We start from the raw sequence: 23,002 nt of genomic DNA, 5'->3' as shown, positions 1-23,002 counted from the left end.
TGTGAAGGGAGGTGGTGAGCAACCTTTTTCTTTCCACTCACACACCACTTTCAGTAACCCCTCGGCCATCTGTGATTAGTAAGGGGTTGCTTCAGGTAGTATACGAGTGGGAAGAAAATGTTTAAAAGCCACTGTTTTAATTGTGACTCATTCTGTGGAAATGGGCCAATGACAATTTTTCTCAAGCAAAATATTTCAGTAACAATTGGGTCTAGAGCAGTGATTCTCAACCTTCCCTTCCCATTCACTTACCTAAAGTGGAAAGAAAAAGATTGAGAATCACTGTGTTAGAGGAGTTAAACCAAAATTAAAATTAAATATGTATCAAGTACCATTTATTCATATTTGTTGAAATAGCTAGAAAATGTGTTACTATAACTTGGAAGTCGGATATTGATTTGGGGATGGATAGATGCATGCAGAAATTTGGAGTTGTATTCCACTTGAGAAAATTATTTAAAATTTAAGACAGTGGTTCTCAACCTTTCTCTTTCCACTCATATTCCATCAGTGCTCTGGGATTAGTAAGGGATTACTTAAGGTGGGGTGTGGGTGGGAAGGGAAGATTGGGAATTACTGTTTTAATCATCCCTCATTAACTCATTCTGTGCACCATTTCAGAACTTCAAAGGAAATGGGCCAACAACAATTTTTCTCAAGCAAAATATGTCAGTAACCATTGGGTCTAGAGCAGTGGTTTGTAGATAATTGGGCAACATTTCCAGGGAAGTTGGGAATGGTTCTAGCAAGACAGTTTATATCTTAACTGGAAAGGGAGAAATATTCTTGCAGGTAGGTTTGTTAGTGTGGCTCCGGTGGGTTTAAACTAGATGTGAAGGAGTAGGGGAACCAGAGGGAAGGAATAGATGCTGAGGAGAAGAATGAAATTGAAGACATGGAAGTTGTCTGCACCATTAGTCATCAATGAAGAGCAAGGGAAGGGGAGTTTCTTTACTGTATTTAGTTCAATGCTTGGAGCATCGTGAGAAAAGTAGATGAGCTTCAAGTATGGATAAGATACTTGGAATGATGATGTGGCAGCCATTAGTGAAAATTGGCTGCAGGAGGGGTGTGATTGGCAACTAAACATACCAGGATCTCATTGCTTCAGGTGTGACAGAATAGGGGAAACAAGAGAGGGAGGTGTTACGCTGCTTGTTAGAGTGTAAAGGAAAGGAAATAAGTGGGGAAGTTCTGGAAACAATGATGATTAAAGAAGAGGAAGTTCTGGCACTTTTAAGGGAAATAAAGTTGGATGAGTCTCCAGGTGCTGACAAGATATTCCCTAGAACCTTGAGAGAGGTTAGTCTAGAAATAGTAGGGGCTTTGAAGGAGAAATTTAAAATGTCATTATTAACGGGGATGGTACTGGAGGATTGGAGGGTGGTTCTTGTAGACCCAATGTTTAAAAAAAGGTGCTCGGAGTAAATTAGGGGCTTATAAGTTTGTCATCAGTGGTGGGTAAGTTCATGGAAAGTATTCTTAGATATAAATATTTGGATAGGCAGGGTTCGATTAGAAATAGTCAACATAGCTTTGTGAGGGGAAGATCATGTTTGACAAATCTTACCAATTTTTTTGAGGAGGTTACTAGGAAAGTTGATGAAGGGAAGGCAGTGGAAGTTGTATATATGGACCTTAGTAAGGCCCTTGATAAGGTTCCTCAGGGAAAGTTAGTTAGGAAGGTTCAATCATTAAGTATTAGCATTGAAGTAGTACAATGGAATTCAACAATGGTTGAATGGGAGATGCCAGAGAGCCATGGTAGATAACAGTTTGTCAGATTGGAGGACGGTGATGAGTGATGTTCCTCAGGGTTCAGTATTGGGTCCATTACTGTCTGTCATATACATTTATGATCTGGATGATGGGGTGGGAATTTGGATTTGTAATAATGTGGATGATACGAAGATAGATGGAGCAGTGGATAGTGAAGAAGGGTTTCAAAACTTGCAGAGGGATTTAGGCCAGCTAGAAGAGTGGGCTGAAAGATGGCAGATGGAGTTTAATGCAGATCATTGTGAGGTGTTACATTTTGGTGGGGCTAATCAAAATAGGACATAGATGGTGAATGGTCAGGCATGGAAGAGTACAGTAGAACAGAGGGATCTAGGAATAATGGTACATAGTTCCCTGAATAGGGTGGTGAGGAAAGCTTATGGTATGTTGGTCTTTGTAAACCAGTCTAGGAGCTGGGATGTTATGTTAAAATTGTACAAGACATTGGTGAGGCCAAACTTGGAGCAGTGTGTACAGTTTTGGTCACCAAAGTATAGGAAAGATAAACAAATTGGAGAGAGTGCAGAGAAGATTTACTAGAATGTTGCCAGGGTTACAGGGTCTAAGTTATAGGGAAAGGTTAATTAACTTCAGTCTTTATCCTTTGGAGCATAGAAGGTTCAAATGAGATTTGATTGTGGTATTTAAAATTATTAGGGGTATCGATAGAGTTGGCATGGAGTGGCTTTTATCTTTAAGGAAAGGGGAGATACAATCGAGATGACATGAGCTGAGAGTTGGGGGAAAAAGGTTAGAGGAAACATGGGGGGGGGACTTCTTCACTCAGAGAGAGGTGACTGTGTGGAATGAGCTTGGCGGAGGCAGGCTTGATATTAGGATTTAAGGAGAAATTGGATATGTGCATGGACAGGAAAGGAATGGAGGTTCACGGGTTAAGTGCAGGTCAGTGGGGTTAGGTGGGAGAAATTGTTCGGCATGGATTAGAAGGGCCAAGTTGGCCTGTTTCTGTGATGTAACTGTTATATGGTTATGTGACTATCATAAGATTGAAAGAGTGCAGAGAAGATTTACTTGGATGTTGCTGCAAATTGAGGAATTGAGTTACAGGGAAAGGTTAAATAGGTTAGTACTTTATTCCCTGGAGCGTAGAAGGACAAAGGGAGATTTGATCGAGGTATTTAAAATGATGAGGCGTATAAACAGAGTAAATGTAGACAGGCTTTTCCCACTGAGGGTGGGTGAGATACAAACCAGGGGACATGGGTTAAGGGTGAAAGGGGAAAAGTTTAGGGGGAACTTCTTCACAAAGAGAGTGATGGGGGTGTGGAACGAGCTTCCAGCTGAAGTGATGAATGCTGGCTCAATTTTAACATTTAAGAATTTGGACAGGTCCATGGATGGGAGGGTTTTGGAGGGCTGTGGACTGAATGCAGGTCAGTGGGACTAGGCCGAAGAATGGTTCAGCACAGACTAGAAGAGCTGAAGGATCTGTTTCTGTGCTATAATGTTCTATGGGTTTGTTTCAAGACTGAATAATTTCATTGTCCTGCTTCTTTTGTCAACTCCTATCCAATTCACGTTTTTTTTAAAGCACTAATGGAGCCCCCTTAAGAAAACTCATGCAGGAAACCCACCCATGAGGAAAACATGCAAAGTCCTTACAGTCAGCGCCAGATTCATACACTGGTCGCTGGTGCTGTAAGAGCGTGGTGCTAACCATGCCGGCCCCTAGACTCATCATGCTGCCATTTCTGGACATTATTCTTCAACAGGTCCTTTTCCCAAACTACATGCATGGATGTGTTAACCGAGAAAACCTGTTGATTCTGGGGTCGAGTGCAGTACACAAAAGTGCTGGAGAAATTCAGCAGGTTACGCAGCATCCATAGGAGATGAAAGGCAGTCAACGTTTCAGGCTGGAGCCCTTCCTGAGGCATGTCGACAAAAAGGTGGGGGGAAGGAAAGGGGGATGAGCACAGGCTAGCAGGTAATTGATGGATGCAGGCAGGAGGACAGAAGCTGGGAAATGATGGGGGAAGAGAGCAGAGGATGGAGAGGCAGGTAGCTCTGATCGGGAAGGGGTGGGGAGCTGCAGAAAGGGAGACAGAAGGATAAGGATGATGGAAAGAGAGAGGCTGTGGGGGTTGGGGTAATGGAAATTGGAAAATTGCTGATGGAAATTTGACACAAACAGATGCTCTGTTCCATCAAAAGCCCCTCTCATATAGAGCACAGTGGCTGTTCATGGGATTCTTTTCCACCCAACAAAAACCAAAACAACTCCAAGAGTGACAGGAGATCTCATTTCCCCATCACGTTCAACTATCTTCAGGATTGAGGGCAGTGGACATGGGTTAAGGGGTGAAGTTTAGGGGGAACTTCTTCACACAGAGAGCAGTGAGGGTGTGGAACGAGCTGCCAGCTGAAGAGGTGAATCTGGGTTCAATGTCAATATTTAAGAAGTTGGCAGATATATGGATGGGAGAGGTATGGAGGGCTATGGATTGGGTCCAGGTCAGTGGGATGAGGCAGATTAATAGTTTGGCCCAGACTCGATGGGCCGAAGAGCCTATTTCTGTGCGATAATGTTCTATGATTAATCTAGTGCTCTTGCTTTCACAGGGTACAAAAATGTTGGGAAACTCAGCAGGTCACACAGTATCAGGAAAGTGATGAAGACTCGTAACATCGACTGCCTTCTACTTTCTGTGGATGCTGTGTGACCAGGTGAGTTTCTCCAGCTCTCCTGTCCCGCACCAGACCCCAGCAGATTACTTTCCTTCCACCATGCTTTTTAAATACAAAACCACACTGGGCAGGTTTTATTGTGGTGTCTGGTCAGCAGACAAGGCTAAGATTTTCACTGTATCTTGGCACAGAGAGCAACACACCAAATCTGAACTCAAGTAACTTTATGGTTGGGTACAAATTAAAGTTTCCTCTGCACTGTCCTGCCATCAGCACAGACTAATGATACATTTCCACACAATTCTGTGTCCGTGGAATGGATTGGCTGCATTTTGAGTTATCCAGAGTTCATGAAACGAAAGATCATTCCTCCCAGACTGTGAAACCAGTGGTAGCAGAGATGAGACCAAGCATGATGGGATGCTGTTTCAAGTTGTAATGATGTCCACTGTTCTTCACAGATGGATGTCCTGCACATCATCTTCCAGACTCTCAACCTCTTCCTTAAGTACTGTAAAAGAGATGGGGCCCCATCAGTAACCTTTTCTCAATCACTTTCTGAAACATGCTTCCAGAGAAGGTGGTAGAAGCAGGCAAACTACAACACTTCAACATCAAGGGGGACAGGAGTGAAAAGGGTAAAGAATTTCAAATTCCTGGGTGTCAGCACCTCTGAAACTTATCCTGGAGCCATCATGTTTCTGCAATAATGAGGAATATGCTCACCAGCTACTACATTTCATTAGAAGTTTAAGGAGATTGGGTATAGCTCCAAAGACTCTCGTAAACTTGTGCAGGTGTATTGCTGAAAGCATTCTGACTGGTTGCATCGCTGTCTGGTACGAGGTGTCAATGCACAAGACAGGAAAAGTCCACAAAGGTTGTGCACTTGGCCTGCGACATCCCAACATCAGTCTCTATTCCATCGAATATATTTACAAGAGGATGTGTCTCTAGAAAGTAGCCTCTATCCCAGTGGTTCTCAGCCTTTTTCTTTCCACTCACATCCCACTTTAAGTAATCCCTGTGCCATCAGTGCTCTGTGATTATTAAGGGGTTGCTTCAGGTGAGGTGTGCGTGAAAAGAAAAAGGTTGAAAACCACTGTTTTTATCATCCCTCATTGACTCGTTATGAGCACCATTTCATTGCTCCAAAGGAAATGGGCCAATGACAATTTTTCTCAAGCAAAATATTTCAGTAACAATTGGGTCTAGAGCAGTGATTCTCAACCTTCCCTTCCCACTCACATCCCACCTTAAGCAATCCCTTACCATTCACAGAGCCGCGATGGCATAGAGATTACTTAAAGTGGGATGTGGGTAGAAAGGAAAAGGTTGAGAACCACTGCTCTATCCTCAAGGACCCCCATTTCAACCTGTGCTGCCCAATTAACATCTTGGAGAGTGAAGGGGGAGAGAAGCAGATCACGCAGGGGAAACTCACACAGATAACAAGCGAACTCCTTAAAGACAGCGCTGGATTCGAACCTGGGCCACAGGTGCTATAATAGAGTCTGCCTAACTACTACTGCTACCATCAGGAAGGAGGTGCAGGAGCCTGAAGATGAACACCCAACGGCACAAGGACAGCTTCTTCCCCTCCACCATCAGACTCCTGAACAGACAATGAGCCCCCAGACACGGCCTCATTTTGTCTCTTCATTGCATTAATTATTTCCTTTTTTTTTTTAATCTTGTATTTATGGAGTTGCAATTTAAAGTAACTTTGGACAATGATGCTGCAGCAAAACAACAAATTTCCTGTTCGCTTCCTCGAGCAACCAACCAGAGCTCAGGGGAGAGAAAGGGCGCCAAATGGGAGGGGGAGGGGTCCAGACCGACAGCCAAAAGGTATTAATTGTACATGATGAGAGGAGAGGTGAAGATTGATTTTGGCTCTGTGAATGGAGACAGAGGGGAAAGGGAAGAGAGAGAGAGCGAGAGAGAGAGAGAGAGAGAGAGAGAGAGAGAGAGAGAGAGAGCTAGGGGAAGGAGAAGGAGTTGGGGAGTTTTAATGGAAATCAGAGAAATCTGTGCTAATGTCATCTGGTTGGAAGGTGCCCAGAGGGAAGATGAGGTGTTCCTCCAATTTGATGCCCCTCATGTCAGTGTCCAATAATAGTCAGCCGGCACTGACAGAATCCAGTTGCCCTGGCACCACTTTCCCATAGTTGCAGAGTCCTGGGGAAACCTTTCACCGAGTTCGTCACCGACGGCACCAGGATCAGCAGGGAAGGAGTCCAAGTGTGATGGCAGAAAATGAATTTTCAAAGACACGTCGCACTTCATGGTTTTGTCTGCTTAAAGCATGTTAAACATATGAAAGGAAATCACAAAAATAGGTTATATCTCAAAAACGATATGTGACAGGAAAATTTGAAGGTGATTTTTGTGATCAGCAGCCCAAAATCCATACAATACACCCAAAAGTATTCAGGAAGCAAAGTCTTTGCGGTCCAGTGTTATTTGCATTTACTGACTGCTCCTTTATCACCACAAGGCTTCACCAATGACTGGACATCTCACCTGCACACGCCGAGTCAGGGGTTGAATGTGTGACAGGGTAGCTGAATGATCTCTTGAGCATGGGGGTCGGACTGTCGAAGCTGATACTCTTTGTTCTTTTCCGACACTCCATCACCAGCAGGGTCTTGCACTGTTTGTGGCAACTGATCCCACAGGCTGCGTTCACAAGGCAGTGAGAGTTAATATCAGTCACAGAAACACCCCCTCCCCACCTGGTCAGCCTGCTCCAACCCTGAACACACTGAGTACAGCCCCAGACCCGAGGCAGGAAAGATCAACCTCAGAGGGAGAGGGTTTAGATTTAGATCATGCCAGGGGTGGCCAAATCCCAGCTCTTTGACATGTAATGTGCGGCCCATGGAAATATATGAGCTGGAGGAGACACCCTCACTCCTGAAGCCACCCTGGGACACTTCAAATCCCTGCAGCCAGACCAGAGGGCCCCGATACAGTAGCAGCTCTAGCTGCTCGACAAGGAGAGGAAGGAGGGTGTGGACACTGGAGGGAAAGCCCCTGCAGGGAGCAGACCAAGCAGCTCACTCCAGAGATGGGTTCTCCTTGCTCAGGACGGGCCACACCACCGCAGAGCCCTGCCAATGTGGGGTTGGGCTGAAGGAGGGTCGGGCAAAGCAACGGGTCCTTGGCAGGGAGCGGCCACAGAGGTCAGGAAGCCAGGGCTGGGTCTGGAGATCTCCGATGAGGCATGGGCTTCCCCAGAGGTGGGGTGTGTGCCCAAGCACTCTGGCGGGGGTAGGGTGGGGGGGAAGCAAGATGACAGAGAAGAGGATGAGAGGCCGGAGGGGGTCCCTAGTGTGGACCTCATCCAGGTGCCAAACCACGACAGTGCTGGAGCAGGCAGCAGCAGTGAAGGCCCTGTGAGTGTCATGGGCAAAGCTCTAGCCCCAGCGGATGGAGAATCAGCACCAGGCAGTGCGTTAAACTGCTCCATGCCCCAGCGTCCACTGCCATCAGCTGCTCCCTCCTGCCAGCATTTGGGAAGAGGGAGTGGAGGGCGGGGCGAAGAGAAGCAAAGCTGTGGGCCCTCTGGATTCACCCTGCCACAGTAGGCAGTTTGCATTGGGTTGCTTCCCGCATCGTGTACTCAGCTATGGATGCTGCAGTGGTCCAGGGACCTGCAGAAACCGAAGAGAACACATCAGAAATCCAGCTCACTGAGCTAACAATGGATCTGGCTGTGGACACAGCTCCACCTTTCCCCATTACCCTTAATTACCCTGCAAAAATCTACCTCACTTGTATATATTGAATGAGGCAGTCTCCACTGCTTCGTTGGGCAGAGATTTCCACAGAAAATCAGCCAGGATTTTGAGGATATTTGGTATGTTTATGTGTGCTTTTTTGATAATTGAACCTAATAGTTTAAGAACTTGGTACATGAATAAATATTATTATGTAAATGATCCATTACTGTCACGTAATACTACATTTAGAATGTACCCTACATGAAACTCTAACATTGTCCATGTAAGGCAGACAGAGAGTCGCCACTTTGTCCAGCGCCCCTCACAGAATTTGACAGTACCTGACGGTCTCCCCTCCAAGTACTGACCAGGCCTGAAACTGCTTAGCTTTCGAGTTCAGACAATCCCAAGCATATTCAGGCTGTTAAATTTCATACATGTATTTCTTAATATTTATATAAAATGCTTGTAACAAAATTTTCCTGTGAGAGTAAAAATGCATATGTAATAGTTTTCAGGCTTTGTGGCACTCAGATATCTGAAGTTCATCATAGTGGCCTGAAACATCCATTCTGTGTCTCTGCCTTTGCTACATTACGGAAACTGTTTGACCTGCTGGGGCGCATTTTGCGTTTTTACTTCGACCTTGGTGTCTACTCAATTTTGTGATTTACTTCTGAAGTTTATCATATGTGGCTCTGATGTTAAGCAAGTTTGGCCATCCCTGCCGCCAGACTTAGGATCAGAAATAGGCCATTCATCCCTTCGGATCTTCCCCACAATTTCATTATGAGCTGATCCATTTCCACACTCAGCCCCACCACCCGATTTTCCCCCTGTAATCTTTTATGCCCTGGCTGATCAAGAGCCTGTCAATCTCTGCCTTAAATACACCCAATGACCCAGCCTCCGCAACCGCCCATGGCAACAAATTCCACAGATTCACCGCCCTCTGGCTGAAGAAATTCCTCCAGAGCAGAGATAAACAGGCACCCTTCAATCTTAAAGTTTTGCCCTCTTGTCCTGGACTCTGGCCCAGAATGATTACTGGTTCCCAGCAGATCCCACATCCTGAGTTACATTCCCTGAAATTTGTCAGGGGATTAAATGGGAATTTCTGCAATAACAAGGTGGGGCCTGCAGGGTGGAGAGGGAAGGAGCCTCCCACCGCTCTGGAAGTCTGGGACGATGGGCTGGAATCTAGGAATCAGAGGCCAGGATTCAGGTTTGGAGAGTACGAGGGATTCAGGACTTGCTCCCACAAGCAGCAGTAAGTGCCATGCTAGCTCTTAACTTTAGATCAAACACCACCAGAGGTTTCTTAAAGGGACTAAGGGAAAGGCAGGCAGAAGGCCCAATAGTGGTGAGGAAGGCGAATGCAATGTTGGATTCAAGAGCATAGATGTGATGTTGGGACTCTACAGGGCCCTGGTGGTGAGACCTCACATGGAGAACTGTGTACAGTTGTGGACGCCGTGTTTGAGAAGAGACATGCTGGCGTTGGAGAGAAGATTTACTAGAACGATACCAGGGATGAAAAGGTTAGTATATGAGGAACGACTGCGGTTCTGGGACTGTACTCATTGGGGTATAGAGGGATGAGGGGCATTTTGAATGCTGAAAGGCCTGGACAGAGTAGATGTGGCCAGGATGTTTCCCACAGTTGGGGAGTCTAGGACAAGGGGCACAACTTCAGGGTAAAAGGGCATCAATTTAAAACAGAGATATGGAAACATCTTAAATCATAGGATGGTGAGTCGATGAAACCAGTTGCCACTGGTGGCCGTGGAATTGAGGTCGTTGGGTGTATTTAAAGGCAGAGATTGACAGGTATTTGATCAGTCAGGGCATCGAGGGTTACGGGGAGAGGGGCTGGGTGGGAGGATGGATCAGATCATGATTAGAATAGTGGAGCAGACTCCATGGGCCGACCCCTGCTTCCACATCTTGTGATCCATGGTAACCTCACCTTGTGGCAGAGCTCGTGTGAGCACTGGGTGAACATCACTCACCTTTACACTTGTAGCCTTGTTTGTATAAACCCCAGATCTATGGGAAGAAATAAAAGACCATCAACATGAAGCAAGGGAGCCTGTTTCAGACTGTTGGTGTAGAGTGATTCTGATCAACAGGGTAGGAGAGGCCCAGTACAGAAAATGCCAGTGTCCTGCCGATTTTCCTTTCCTCGACTATCACAGCCAGGATTTAGCTGGAAACTCAAACTTCTCCAGGTGCAGTGTGGAGAACATCACAGTCTGGTATCAACAGTCAAGACAGGAAATTATTCCAGAGGGTTCCTCACTTGTCCAGCGCCATCACAGGCACCAGACTCCACTCCACTGAGGACATCTACAACAGGCAGTGGTGGCACAGATGGCATAGCGGTTAACGCAAAGCCTTTACAGCGCCAGCGATCACAACTGGGGTTCAAATCCCGCACTGTTTTGCAAGTTTCTACGTTCTCTCCACGTCCATGTGGTTTTCCACATGGGCTGAAGTTTCCTCCCACCGTTCGAAATGTACAGGCGGGTGTAGGTCGATGGGGTGTAATTGGGGAGCACGGGATCTTGGGCCGAAAGGGTCTGTTACCATGCTGTACGTCTCCATTTAAATTTAAAATTTAAGAAAGCAGCCTCCATCCTCAAGGCCGTACCCTCTTCACTCTGCTACCATCAGAAAGGAGGTCCAGGAGCCTGAAGACGAGCACCCAGTGGCACAGGACAGCTTCTACCCCTCCACCATCAGATTACTGAACGAACAATGAACCAAAAGGCCTTTTTAATGAAGAAAAAAGGCAAAAATTAAGACAGAAATTCTTCGTTCTTCCATCGCTGCATGTACCGCTATAAAAGGTCCGAAGGCAGATGGAACTGCTGGAAAACGCTCCAGTTTCCATGTGGGGAGGGGGGTACACTTAAAAGTGGAGTGTAGTCGCTCCCCTTCCTCCAATGAAATGAATGCCACTGAAAGCGGCTGCAACTGGGGAGGGCTGATGAGGTCGTCAGCCCATGGCCCAAGCACAAATTTTAAAGCGCTTAGTGTGTTCAGGTATAGGGGGCAATAGCAACTGCGATTTGTCTCTCAATCTGTTCATGTGACTGATGGTAAAAGGTTTTTGTTCTCGTGGGTGAGAGGGAATGTCAATATTAATTCTTCACTTGCCAGCGCATAGGTTTGATGTCTCGGTGGTGGGCGGCGCTACCACACCACTCACCTCCACTCTGGAAGACAGGTCTTTAAAAAGGAATGGCGGGACCCCCATTATAGGATGTCACCTTAAAAGGTCAATTCCCCTTTTTATTTAACCTTGAGCCAACGTTAATGCAGGGTTGCACCAGAGAAAGGCCTAAAGACACTACTTGATTTATTTTTTCCTTTATCTTGCACTATTTTTATTTATTTTGTCATATGGTTTATATCAAGGTTTGGTCTGTGATTATGCTGCCATTGTTGTGATATGTTCACGACAATAAATCCTGATTATGAGGTCACAAGGCCTCCCATCTCTCGCTCAGGGACTTGACCCTCAGTAAGATGTGCCAGACAGATTCCCAGTCCCCCCCCAGCCACTGACAACCTCATTCTTCCCCTCTCACACTCAGGGGCCATTATAATAAGCAGTACCCCCGAACTCCAGCATACGTACAAAGTTCCTGCAGTGATCACAGAACGTGGGCTTCAGGTACGTTGTCTCCATGAAGTTATGAATGAATCCCATCTTGCAATTGAGAAGTGAGTTCGCCTGCTTGAAATACGTTATCATCTCATCTCTGCTGATCTGACCATCTCTGGAAAACAGAGGAGCCATCTGAGTGTCATTGGGAGTCTGACAAAAGGCCCATGCTTGTTAACAAGCCTGACAGTTTCTCATCAACTACCACTGTCACAGGATCACTGAGACCAATCAGCCCTTCAAGCCTGTACCACCATTCAGTGAGATCATGGCTGTCTTTGGTCTCCCCGAAAGATCCTGAAGAGACAGGCAAGGGACTGGAGCAGAACTCAGGGTCAAGCAGCATCCATGGGAGAGAAAGGTTTGAGCAGCATCAGTCTAATTGAAGGGTCCAGCCCGAAACATTGACAATTCTATATCTCCCCCCAGATGCTCCTCAACCCATCAAGTTCTCCAGCAATGTGTCCTGTTTGAAACAACCCTCAGATCCCCAACACTCAGCCACATCACCATCTCTTCTCCGAATCCATCTGTTGCCTCTTGAGAGAAGCAACCCTCAGTGGGATCTACTGGGACTGCTATTACAAGTAGATGCTTCACACATGTACTCACTGAATGCACACCTGAAGATGGTGCCTTTCTCCTCTCCCAGACCAAGACCCTCCTATCATCTGCCTTCCTCTCTCCACACTGTATCAGACAGACAGGAGGCAGTGATCCTGTGTTTCAGAGGTCTTGCCCTTTGATGATTTGGGGCTTCAATGCAGAGTTGCTCCCTCCGCCTGATCACTCTGCACTGCTCGTGCTACCGACGGGAGAACAGAGCCTCCAAAAATTGGCTGGTTAAATGGTTCCACCAAAACTAATGTGGAGGAGATGAGGAAGGTACCTAAGTCTTCACCCAGTATTGGGGGCAGGTCACTCCTGAATCATATGCAGTGAGGTTTGGAAATTCCCCCTGGGAGAATTCACATAGTGCAGATGATGAGATAATGGAGTAAGATTCACTCTCAGAACTGAGGTGAAAAAATTAAAAATCTAGATCTATTATGCATTCTCAGACAACACACAAAAAATGGGGATTCCGACCTTTCCAGGAATGAAACATTTCCCCCTCCCCAAACCTCCATCAGGTGGGGAATAATCTGACCTCAATTCCTTCTGCTGTTCTGCAACTTCCCATTCAATCTACTGTTCCCTTGTTTAAACATTATCCATTCCCCACTCGACCCTCTGGGGAATTTGCTTCTCCTGAATCCCCAGACTAAAGTAAAAACCACACAAAACACTGAAGGACCTCGGATGGCCGACGTTTCAGGACTTGTTCAAGGAAGAAGCAGAATGAACAAGGAATCTCGGAGCATAGACGATGCCAGCTGGGGTGGAGCCCAGACAAACAAAAGGTGATAACTGAATATGATAAGGGGAGAGATGAGAATTGATTACATCTGGGTGAAAGGAGACAGGGTAAAGGAAAAGAGGCAGAACTGGCAGAAGAAGTGAGGCAGTGGGGTTTAAATGAAAGCTGGAGAAGTGGCGTCCAGTTGGAGGGAGCCCAGGCAGAAGATGAGGTGGGATTTGCGGGTGATCTCAGTGTGGTGGTGCATGAGACCACGGACGTACATGTCGGTGAGGGAATGGGGCAGGGAATTAGAATAGGTTCCTCCAGCATTTCAAGGTGTTTTTACTACAATCACAGCATCTAAAGACTTCTGTGTTTCGTTTGAGTGGCCATTGACTCCAGTTCTGTCATTAGAGACAGACGTGACTTTCCTTGCCTTCAATTCGTCCATGACAACCAAGGTCCCCACCTAAACTCATCCCATCTGCTTCCAATTGACCCATATCAATCTAAAACTTCACGATCCAGGGACATATGCAGATATCTTTTGCTGAATAACATCACAACGCACAGAATATGGAACAAAACTGGCAGTGGGGAGGAGGAGTGGGCAGGAGTAGGAACATACTTGTTTTCATCCAGGACGCTGAACCGGTCCAGATAAGGGAAGTTGGAGGAGATGATGTCAAACTCCTTCTGGGAGATATAACCATCGTGGTCAACATCGAAATTCCGGAAGACAGACTGGAAACAACAGCAGGGAGGTTTTAAAAAAGAAATTAGACTCGATCTCCAATCATGGCACCCCTCCTGATATTTGTAACACACCCCACCATCGATATCCCTCCCGATCTCTGTAACGCTCCCCACCCTCGACACCCCTCCTGATCTCTGCAACACTCCCCACCCTTGACACCCTTCCCGATCTCTGCAACACTCCCCACCCTCCACAACCCTCCCGATCACTGTAACACTCCCCACCCTCAGACCCCTCCAGATCTCGGTAACACTCCCCACACTCTATCCCAATCTCTGTAACACTTTCCACCATCTTCACCCCTCCCAATCTCTGACACCCCTCCCGATCACTGTAACACTCCCCACCATCTACACCCCTCCCAATCACTGAAACACTCCTACCCTCTACAACCCTCCCAATCACTGTAACACTCCCCACCCTCTTCTCCCCTTTTGATCTCTGCAACACTACGCACCATCTACACCCCTCCTGATCTCTAACACTCACCAGCCCCTACAAACTTCCCTATCTCCGCAAATACCTGCGTCCTCAACACCACGCCTGTGTAACTTCCTCCAGCCCCCACTCCGTCTCTGTACCCCCTCCAACAGCCCTCCCCAAGTAACAGAAGTCACCACTGTACACCAGTGTCCAGTGGCCCTCTCTTCATTCAGTCATCCTCTTTCTACATTCGTTCAGGATTATTGTGCAGATGCACATAGAATCTGATTGAAGGTTTTCTTACCTCAACCATCTTGTGGATGTGTTTGTTGATCAACTCGGGGTCAGTTTTGGGTTTGACATCTGATGTCCACTCATCCATCACTGAGTGCTTGGGTGGGGTCGGGCTGGATGGCTGAGACACAGGAAAGCGGCATCAGTAACAGGGACCCTATCACTCAGAATAACTCTGGAAATTATGTCAATTTCGGATTGTCCCTTAATCTGGATCAGTCTTCTTCAAATCGAATTTGACCAACATTGGTCTACAAATCTGCTTTTTTGAATGAAATATTTGTTTCCACCAGAACAATGTTGCCTGTCTCCACCTTCTGTCGAGGTGGCTAAGACACGATTGTTACTAATTTCACGGAGAATGTTCTGGGCGTGGTGAGACACCACTGTGTACAGTTACTTGGTTACTGCCACTGTGCATATGTATGGCTGGCTCGCCTTCCCTCAGTGACTCCACTCCCTGGAATCCCCTAATAAAGGACATTACGCCAAGTCCCTCCCTCATTAAAAGTCCTGGGATCGGGTCAGATCAGGAGCATGATCTAAGTCTTTATGGTTTTATGAATCTGTTGTTTGCAACTCCAGCCTTTTGGATTGGGGGGGTGGGGGAGAGGCAGATTAGAATTTTTCTTCAATCTCTACTCACTGTGGACTTCGAAGTGCGAGGTTCCCTTGACAAAGACAGTTTGTAGATCTCATCATCTGTATGGTACTGATCTAGCGAGACCTGTGAAGACATTGAAGGCCACTGTTGGTCTGAAGAATTGGTATTCATCTCCTCAAGATTTGTGAATATGGTTTGATATAACACGGTAGATATGATTCGGTTTGATATGACACAGTAGAAAGCAAAATTCTGGCACAAAAGTCAACGGCTTTTCTTCCACTGATACTGTGTCATCTATCGGGTCCCTCCAGCAGATAGCGCCTTGCTCCAGATTCCAAAATCTGAAGCCCTTGCACGTCTCTGATGAGTGTAGTTCCTGGACATCTACTCACCTCTGATCCACCTTGATCTCTCAGGAAGAGACCACTAGATACTTGGCAAGCAGTGGTAAGATAGGAAGACAGAGCGAAGATAAGCCATGAATTTGTTTAATGTCTCTTCCAGCCCCATAATGTCTATGATCCTTCAAATTTTGCAGACACCGTGATTGAAGAAAAAACCACGCAAAATGCTGGAGAAGCTCAGCAGGTGGGGGTGTGGCAAAGGCGGGAGATGATAGGCGGAGAAGGGAGGGAGGGGACAGCAGTGATTGGGGGAGGGGAGGACATGAAAAAGGGCAGGGGAAGGAAAAGGCGAGCATGTTTAATAGAAACCATTGAAGTCAACGTTAAGGACATGCGACTGGAAGGGGCCCAGATGGGAAATAAGGTGTTCTTCCTCCAATCTGCGGGTGGTCAGGGTGGGACAGAACATGGACAGACATGTGAGTGTGGGAGTGTGACCAGGAATTGAAAAGCTCCATTCGCAGCCACTGCGACCTCCCAATGGCCAATCATTTCAATTCAACATTGTATTACAATGTGATATTTATGGCTCTCCCCTCAAAACCTCACCTGTGACTGAAAATACCCACTTGTCCTATTATCCTCTCGAGATGTGAAAGGTCAGGCTTGAGGCCAATTCCCCATTGATATTAGATCAAAGAACTATTGGAACAGAAAAGAAGAACCCCTTTAATCCACCATGCCTGTTTGCCAATCTACCTGTGGTTTGTATCCCTCCATTCTTGACCGTTTATGTATCTGTCTGTCCAATGGCCTCAAACATCGATGTCGTATCTGCTTCCACCACTTCATGTTCCAGATACCTGGTACTCTTCTTTTTTTTTTAAATTGCCTCTCAAATATTTGCTGAACATTCTCCCTCTCTCCTCAAACCTATCCATTCTAGCATTCTAGTATCAGACATTTCCACTGTGGGGGAAAAATGCTCTCATAATTATATAACCTTCAATCAGGTCAGCCCTCCGTCTCTGGTCTTCCAGTGTAAACATTCAAATTTTCCTTGAAGCTGTGAACCTCTTTACCACCCTCTCCAAAGCCTCTACATCCTTGCAATGTGGTGACCAGAATTACACACAATACTCCCAATGTGACCCAACTGAATTTGAGTAAAGCTGCAACATGGTTTTCTCAGTATTATGCACAATGCCTCAACCATTGAAAGCAAGTGTGCTGGAAGCCGTCTTTACCAGCCGAATGACTTGTATAGGCATTTTCAGAGAGCTATTGATTTCCACACAAGATCCTTCTAAAGGTCCTGTCATTGACTATAAACTTTTCTGTTTGACTTGACCTCCCAAATTTGGTGAAGCCATATTTGGAGAATTGTGTGTAATTTTGGTCACCAAACTACAGGAAAGATCTCAATAAGATAGAAAGAGGGCAGAGAAGATTTACTAGGATATTGCCCGGACTTCAGGAACTGAGTTACAGGGAAAAGTTAAACATGTACAGACTTTATTCCCTGGAGCGTAGAAGAATAAGGGGAGATTTGGTGGAGGTGTTTAAAATTACGAGGGGGACAGACAGAGTATATGTAGGTTGGCTTTTTCCACTGAGGGTGGGTGAGATACAAACCAGAGGACGTGGGTTAAGGGTGAAGGAGAAAGGTTTAGTGGGAACATGAGGGGGAACTTCTTCACACAGAGAGTGGTGGGGGTGTGGAATGAGCTGAAGTGGTAATGGGGGCTCAATTTTCGCATTTAGGAAGAATTTGGACAGGTCCATGGATGGGAGGGGTGTGGAGGGGTAAGGACTGCGTGAAATCAGTTGGACTTGGCAGAAGATAGTTTGGCACAGACTAGAAGGGCTGAAGGGCCTGATTCTATGCTGTAGTGTTGTTTGGATCGACAACACTTCATCTGTCAGCAATAAACTCCATCTGCCATTTCTGCCATATCATTAACTGATCTGTAATTCTGCTCTTCCCTTTGACAGCTTTCACTATGCACAACTCCATCAATGTTTGTGTCATCTTCAAATTTGCTATCAGACCACTTGTATTTCCATATAAACCTATCAAAATTGTTCTGGTCGGCTACATCACCGTGTGGGTACGGTTGCCGCAGAGAAATGGATTGGAGGTCAATCCACAGGACCATAAGAGCGGCAGAGAGGATCACTGGGGTCTCCGCCCTCCCCCATTGATATGATCTACTGGGATCGTTGTCTGAAGACGGTGTGCAAAATCGCTAATGACCCCTTCCACCCCGCACATAGCGTCTTTCAGCTGCTCCCATTGGGGAAGAGATCCAGGAGGATCAGAGCCACTACCACCAGGCTGAGGAACAGCTTCTTCCCACGGGCAGCGCTGCTGAACGACCAAAGGAACTGCTCACACTGACCCTCCGAGACTCTCATATTCACGAAACAATATTTATCTGTAAATATATAAATACTTGCTCTGTCTATGTGTATTGTTTGTCTGTGTGTTATGTCTGGGTGTGTATCTGTGTGTTTTTCACTGACCGCAATTTCGTCAAATTGTACTTGTACAATCGGATGACAATAAACTTGACTTGACCAGTCTTGGCCACCCACCGTCAGGAGGTTGACAAGGTCCTTGTTGGGCTCTATGGGTGGAGGGGTGGCCTGCACCTGGCCCAACTCATTCAGAATGGTGTAGAGCTGTTGCATTTTGACCACGTTGAGTCGACCCTCCTCAGTCCAGTCCGGGAGTGCCAAGTGCACTGCCAAAAGGTCCTTCAGATGAACACCAAGGATGGGGAATTTGAAGCCAGACCCTTCTGCAAAATGTTTCCGGTAGTTTCCATAATTGCTGCAGGTGGTGACCAGCTCATTCAGCTCATCTGAAATCTGGAATTGGCAGACAAACAGGTTAGCAAGATGATGAAGTCAGAAAAATCACCATGTATAGATTGGGAAGTGGGCCTTCTAATAGTCCGCCACCTGTATAGTGTGGGGCAGTGGGCTTTCCAATAGTCCGTCACTTGTTTTCTCCTCTCTGTGTCGCACAGTCTTTGTTTTCGTTTATCTGTTTACACATGTACGCTATGGACAGATTTTTTTTACACTACCAATAAGTCGTAATTCTGCCTGGCCCACAGGGAAAAGAACCTCAGAGATATATGTGATGTGACATATGTACTCTGATAATAAATCTGAAATCAATTCCTCGCACCTTAATGACGTCCGCACTGATGTAGTGGTAGGTGTCCTTCAGCCGTGAGATCGCACTGTGACTCAGACCGCCAATGACCGCCATCAAAGTGTTGTAATTCTGCAGTTGAAGAAGTCGCTGGAGGGAAGACAGGACACTGAGGGGGGGGAGCAGAACATTGATCACCGCCCTGTAACCCAACTACAGACATTAAGCTGTATGACCTACATCCTTCTTTAAATGGTGCTGAGACCTTCGCTGCCTTCCAATCTGCCCAGAGTCCACAGAACTTTGACAAATTATCATAAACTGCTAGAACTTTCAGTACCCTGAGATGCATTCCATCAGGACCAAGGATTTATCTACCTTGAGGCCCACAAGTTTGTTCATCACTATCTCTTTCATCACATCAAAAGCAGGGAAGTCCTCATCTCTCATTGAATCTATAACAGCCCCTCAGTACATTCACTTTGGCCTCCCTTTTCTGTCTTCTCCAGTCACTGTGGCACCACACTTTTACCAGGTCTCCAATGTGAACAAGTCACCCTTATTGTCATCCAACTGACAAGGATAACCTGATGAAACAGTGTTCTCCCGTCCTCAGTGCAAAACACACAGACACACTCCCAGACACAACACACGTACAGACAAACAATACACACGCAGGACAAGTATTCATCTATACAAATAAATATTGTTTTGTGAGTATGCGAGTCTCGGAGGGTTGGTGAGAGCCGTTCAGCATTCTCACTGCCCTGTGGGAAGAAGCTGTTCCTCAGCCTGTGGTGCTGGCTCTGATCCTCCTGGACCTCTTCCCTGACGGGAGCAGCTGAATAATGCCATGTGAGGGGGGGAGGGGCGTAAGGAAGGGACCCTCAATGATTTTGCGCACCCTCTTCAGACAACAGGAAAGATATGGATGGAGAAAGGTTGTTCCCCACAATGGGCGAGTCCAGGACAAGAGGGCACAACTTCAGGATTGAAGGGCAGCCACTTAGAACAGAGATGTGGAGGATTTTCTTCAGCCAGAGGGCAGTGAATCTGTGGAATTTGCTGCCACAGACAGTTGTGGAGGTCAGGTCATTGGGTGTATTTAAAGCAGGTTCTCGATTAGCAGAGCATCAAAGGTTATGGGGAGAAGGGGCTGAGTGGGGAAATGGAACTGCTCACGATTAAATGGTTGGGAAGACTCAATGAGCTGAATGGCCTGCTTATGGCTTAAGGTTTTATGGTGTTATATTTCCCCCACAAGGTTCCCTCGAATCAAAGGTGACAGTCTCAAAATAAGGGGTCAGGCATTTAGCGTGAACTTATTTTCTCCCAGACGGGTAACTAGAGGCCAGTGGAGGTTAATCCCTGTCCATATTCAAAACAGAGAACAATAGAGTCACTCAAAAATCAGGGATGAGGAAAGAGGCATTGAGATACAAGATCAGCCGTGATCTCAATGTATTCGAGAGCAGGCACCTGGAGTTGAGTGGGATCCTCAGAGTCATACCCACTGAAACATGCCCTTTGGCCCACACACCTACCCTTGCTCCAATTTCTTGCCAGGTCCAGCTCAAACAGAGTCAGCAAGTTTGCCGATGACATGACAGCAGTTGTCCTCTTCAAGAAAAACGATGAGTCGCCCTACAGAAATGAGCTGGAAAATCCTGGTGATCTGGAGTGAGAGTAACAACCTGGACAAGGCGAAGGAGATGATTATGGACTTCAGGAGGACCAGGGACAACCACCTTCCACTACATATCAACTACTCTGTGGTGGAGAGAGTGGAGACACCAAGTTCCTTGGAGTTCACTTCACTGGTGACCTATTGTGGACACTCAACATCTCCTCACTTGTCAGGAACAGGGACTGCACTTCCGGAGAAGACTGAGTTGGGCGAGGCTACCGGCCACCATCCTGTCCACCTTCTACAGGAGCTCTATTGAGAGCGTCCTGGCCCGCTGCATCACACCAATCCATAGAACCGTAAGAGCGGCAGAGAGGATCACTGCGGGGGGGGTCTCCCTCCCACCACATCGACATGATCTACCAGGATCGTTGTCTGAATAGGGCGCACAAAATCATTGAGGACCCCTTCAACCCCACGCAGCATCTTTCATCTGCTCTCATCAGGGAAGAGATCCAGGCGGATCAGAGCCAGCACCACCAGGCTGAGGAATGCTTCTTCCCACGGGCAGGGAGAATCCTGAATGACTGTTGAGCCTCAAACAACTCCCGTGACTGTCCGATTTATTTATAATACAGTAAAATCCCTGGTGTCCGGAGCTTGACGGGGATTGGTGAATGGGGGATAAGCGAGTTTTCTGGTTGCTTGAGGCTGTGTGTTGCAAGAATGGAGAACTAACGGCGAGGTGCACCTATTTTGAATTTTCATGTTTATTGCCCATTTATTTTCCACTATTTTTGTTTCCTGGTTGCTTTTAGATGCCAGTTGCCTGAATTCCGGATTACAGGGATTTTACTGCCCAAAGACACAGTTTTTGAACCTGTGTACGTGTTTTGTTTGTCTTTTGTGCCGTGGACCAAAGAACGCTGTTTCGTTGGGCTGAATTGTTACATTGTGTGTTTCCATTTCCAGCACAAATTGGTCCTGCCTTCAGGAATTCCAAACCCATCAACTTCCCGGGTCACAATCGGTCCTTTCACCAGACTGCCCCAAAACACCCTGGCCGCATTGAGCCTCCACCGCCTCGCCCTGGGCCGCTGGGTCACCCTCAGCCGCTATGACCTACCTGGGCCACGTGGACAAACTTAGTGATGACCTCTGCCCTCTGCTGTGGGGTGTGCAAGCTCAGAACCATCATTTGCACCCACTGAGAGACGCTGTTGAAGAGAGTGATGAACCTCTCCAGGATGGGGTTGTCTTTGGTGCAGCCATGTTTCGCAAAACTGTGGTAATCCCGGAACTGTGCAGGGGACAGAGAGAGGGTGATGCCAATCAGGGGAGGATCTCCTTTACAGATAGAAAACCTTGCAGCCACTCATTATTCAGCTGCTTTATCACATGTGAAATTGTCTTTATCTTTTTCATTTTTTCAGACGTACATGGTAACAGGCCTTTCTGGCCCACGAGTCCATGCCACCCAATTTACACCCGATTAACCTACAATCCTTGGTAAGTTTCGAAGGGTGGGAGGAAACTGGAGCCCCCCAGGGAAAACCCACGCAGACACAGGGAGAATGAACAAACTGCTTACAGACAGCGTGGGATTTAAACCCCAGTCGCTGGCGCTGTAACAGTGTTGGGCTAATGGTTAGCATAGTGGTTAGTGCAATGCCTTTATAGTGCCAACAATTAGGACTAGGGTTCAAACCCTGCGCTGTCTGCAAGGATTTTGTACTTTCTCCCTGTGTCTGCCCGGGTTTCCCCAGGGTTGCGGGGGGGGGGGGGGTCTGGTTTCCTCCCACCGTTCAAAATGTACCAGGGGTTGTAGGTCAATTGGGTGTAATTGAGTGGCCTGTTACCATGCTGAATGTCTAAATGGAACTCCTCCTTCGCCCTTCCCCCCCCCCCACTATTTTTTCAGGCATCTCCTACAGTTTGTTCAAAACTTGATGAAGAGCTCAAGCCCGAAACGTTTGCTACGTTTCTTTATCTTTGCTCTGTAAAGTACACTGGTTGACCTGCTGAGTTTTTCCAGCATCATGTTTTAATTTGATGATTCTGCCTGCCATGCCAAGCTTAGAAGAGATGGTCGATGAATACCGTGTTCCAGAGACCGAGACAGATTCTCACCAGGATGCGACAGAACGATTTGTATTCCAGGTACGTTAAGTGTTCGGCCAATTCCAAAGGCCCCAGATGGTCAAAAAAGAGGGACATTTTCCTCTTCTTCTGCGTCACGTAGTTGCGTTGTGTGATCTGCCTCTTCCACTCATATGAAGGTCTGCAGTAGAGCAATGCAAGAGAATGAATGATCCAAGCTCTGGGGGTAAAATCAGGCAGACAATCTGCAAAGTGAGAGACAGCGACATCACAAGGTCACTTTAACAGTCCCACCATCCATGATTCAGGTCTCTCGGAATCCACACTTCCCCATTTTCCTCAACATCTGGTCCAAAAATTGTTCTGCACCTCCTCACTGAAAACTTGTTCTGTTCAGTTGGCATAGCGGTTAGCACAAACCCTTTACAGCGTCAGCGATTGGTACAGGGGTTCGAATCAGACGCTGTGTGTATTTTCCCCACGTCTGCATGGGTTTCCCCAGTTCCTCCCACC

The 23,002-nt window shown here is 46.8% G+C and overlaps 1 protein-coding gene across 2 annotated transcripts in view; it reads right to left on the bottom strand.

Moving 5' to 3' along the window:
- Positions 1-4,637: 4,637 nt before the first annotated feature.
- Positions 4,638-23,002, bottom strand: part of LOC138740936 (RAS guanyl-releasing protein 2-like) — a 59,783-nt gene continuing 41,418 nt past the window's right edge. For both annotated transcript variants that reach the window (XM_069894301.1, XM_069894302.1), the window contains exons 6-16: positions 22,520-22,670; positions 21,516-21,689; positions 18,796-18,912; positions 18,195-18,470; positions 15,292-15,372; positions 14,656-14,766; positions 13,800-13,915; positions 11,803-11,944; positions 10,169-10,205; positions 6,955-7,110; positions 4,638-4,939 (exon numbers count right to left, since the gene is read on the bottom strand). In XM_069894301.1, the coding sequence (XP_069750402.1) occupies positions 4,884-4,939; positions 6,955-7,110; positions 10,169-10,205; positions 11,803-11,944; positions 13,800-13,915; positions 14,656-14,766; positions 15,292-15,372; positions 18,195-18,470; positions 18,796-18,912; positions 21,516-21,689; positions 22,520-22,670 (1,417 nt within the window). In that variant the 3' untranslated portion in view covers positions 4,638-4,883. The remainder of the gene's footprint in view (positions 4,940-6,954; positions 7,111-10,168; positions 10,206-11,802; positions 11,945-13,799; positions 13,916-14,655; positions 14,767-15,291; positions 15,373-18,194; positions 18,471-18,795; positions 18,913-21,515; positions 21,690-22,519; positions 22,671-23,002) is intronic.

Source organism: Narcine bancroftii, chromosome 8, assembly GCF_036971445.1.
Source record: "Narcine bancroftii isolate sNarBan1 chromosome 8, sNarBan1.hap1, whole genome shotgun sequence".
Classification (NCBI taxonomy): domain Eukaryota; kingdom Metazoa; phylum Chordata; class Chondrichthyes; order Torpediniformes; family Narcinidae; genus Narcine; species Narcine bancroftii.
Note: the sequence above shows the minus strand (reverse complement) of the source record. Positions and strands in the feature narration are given on the sequence as shown.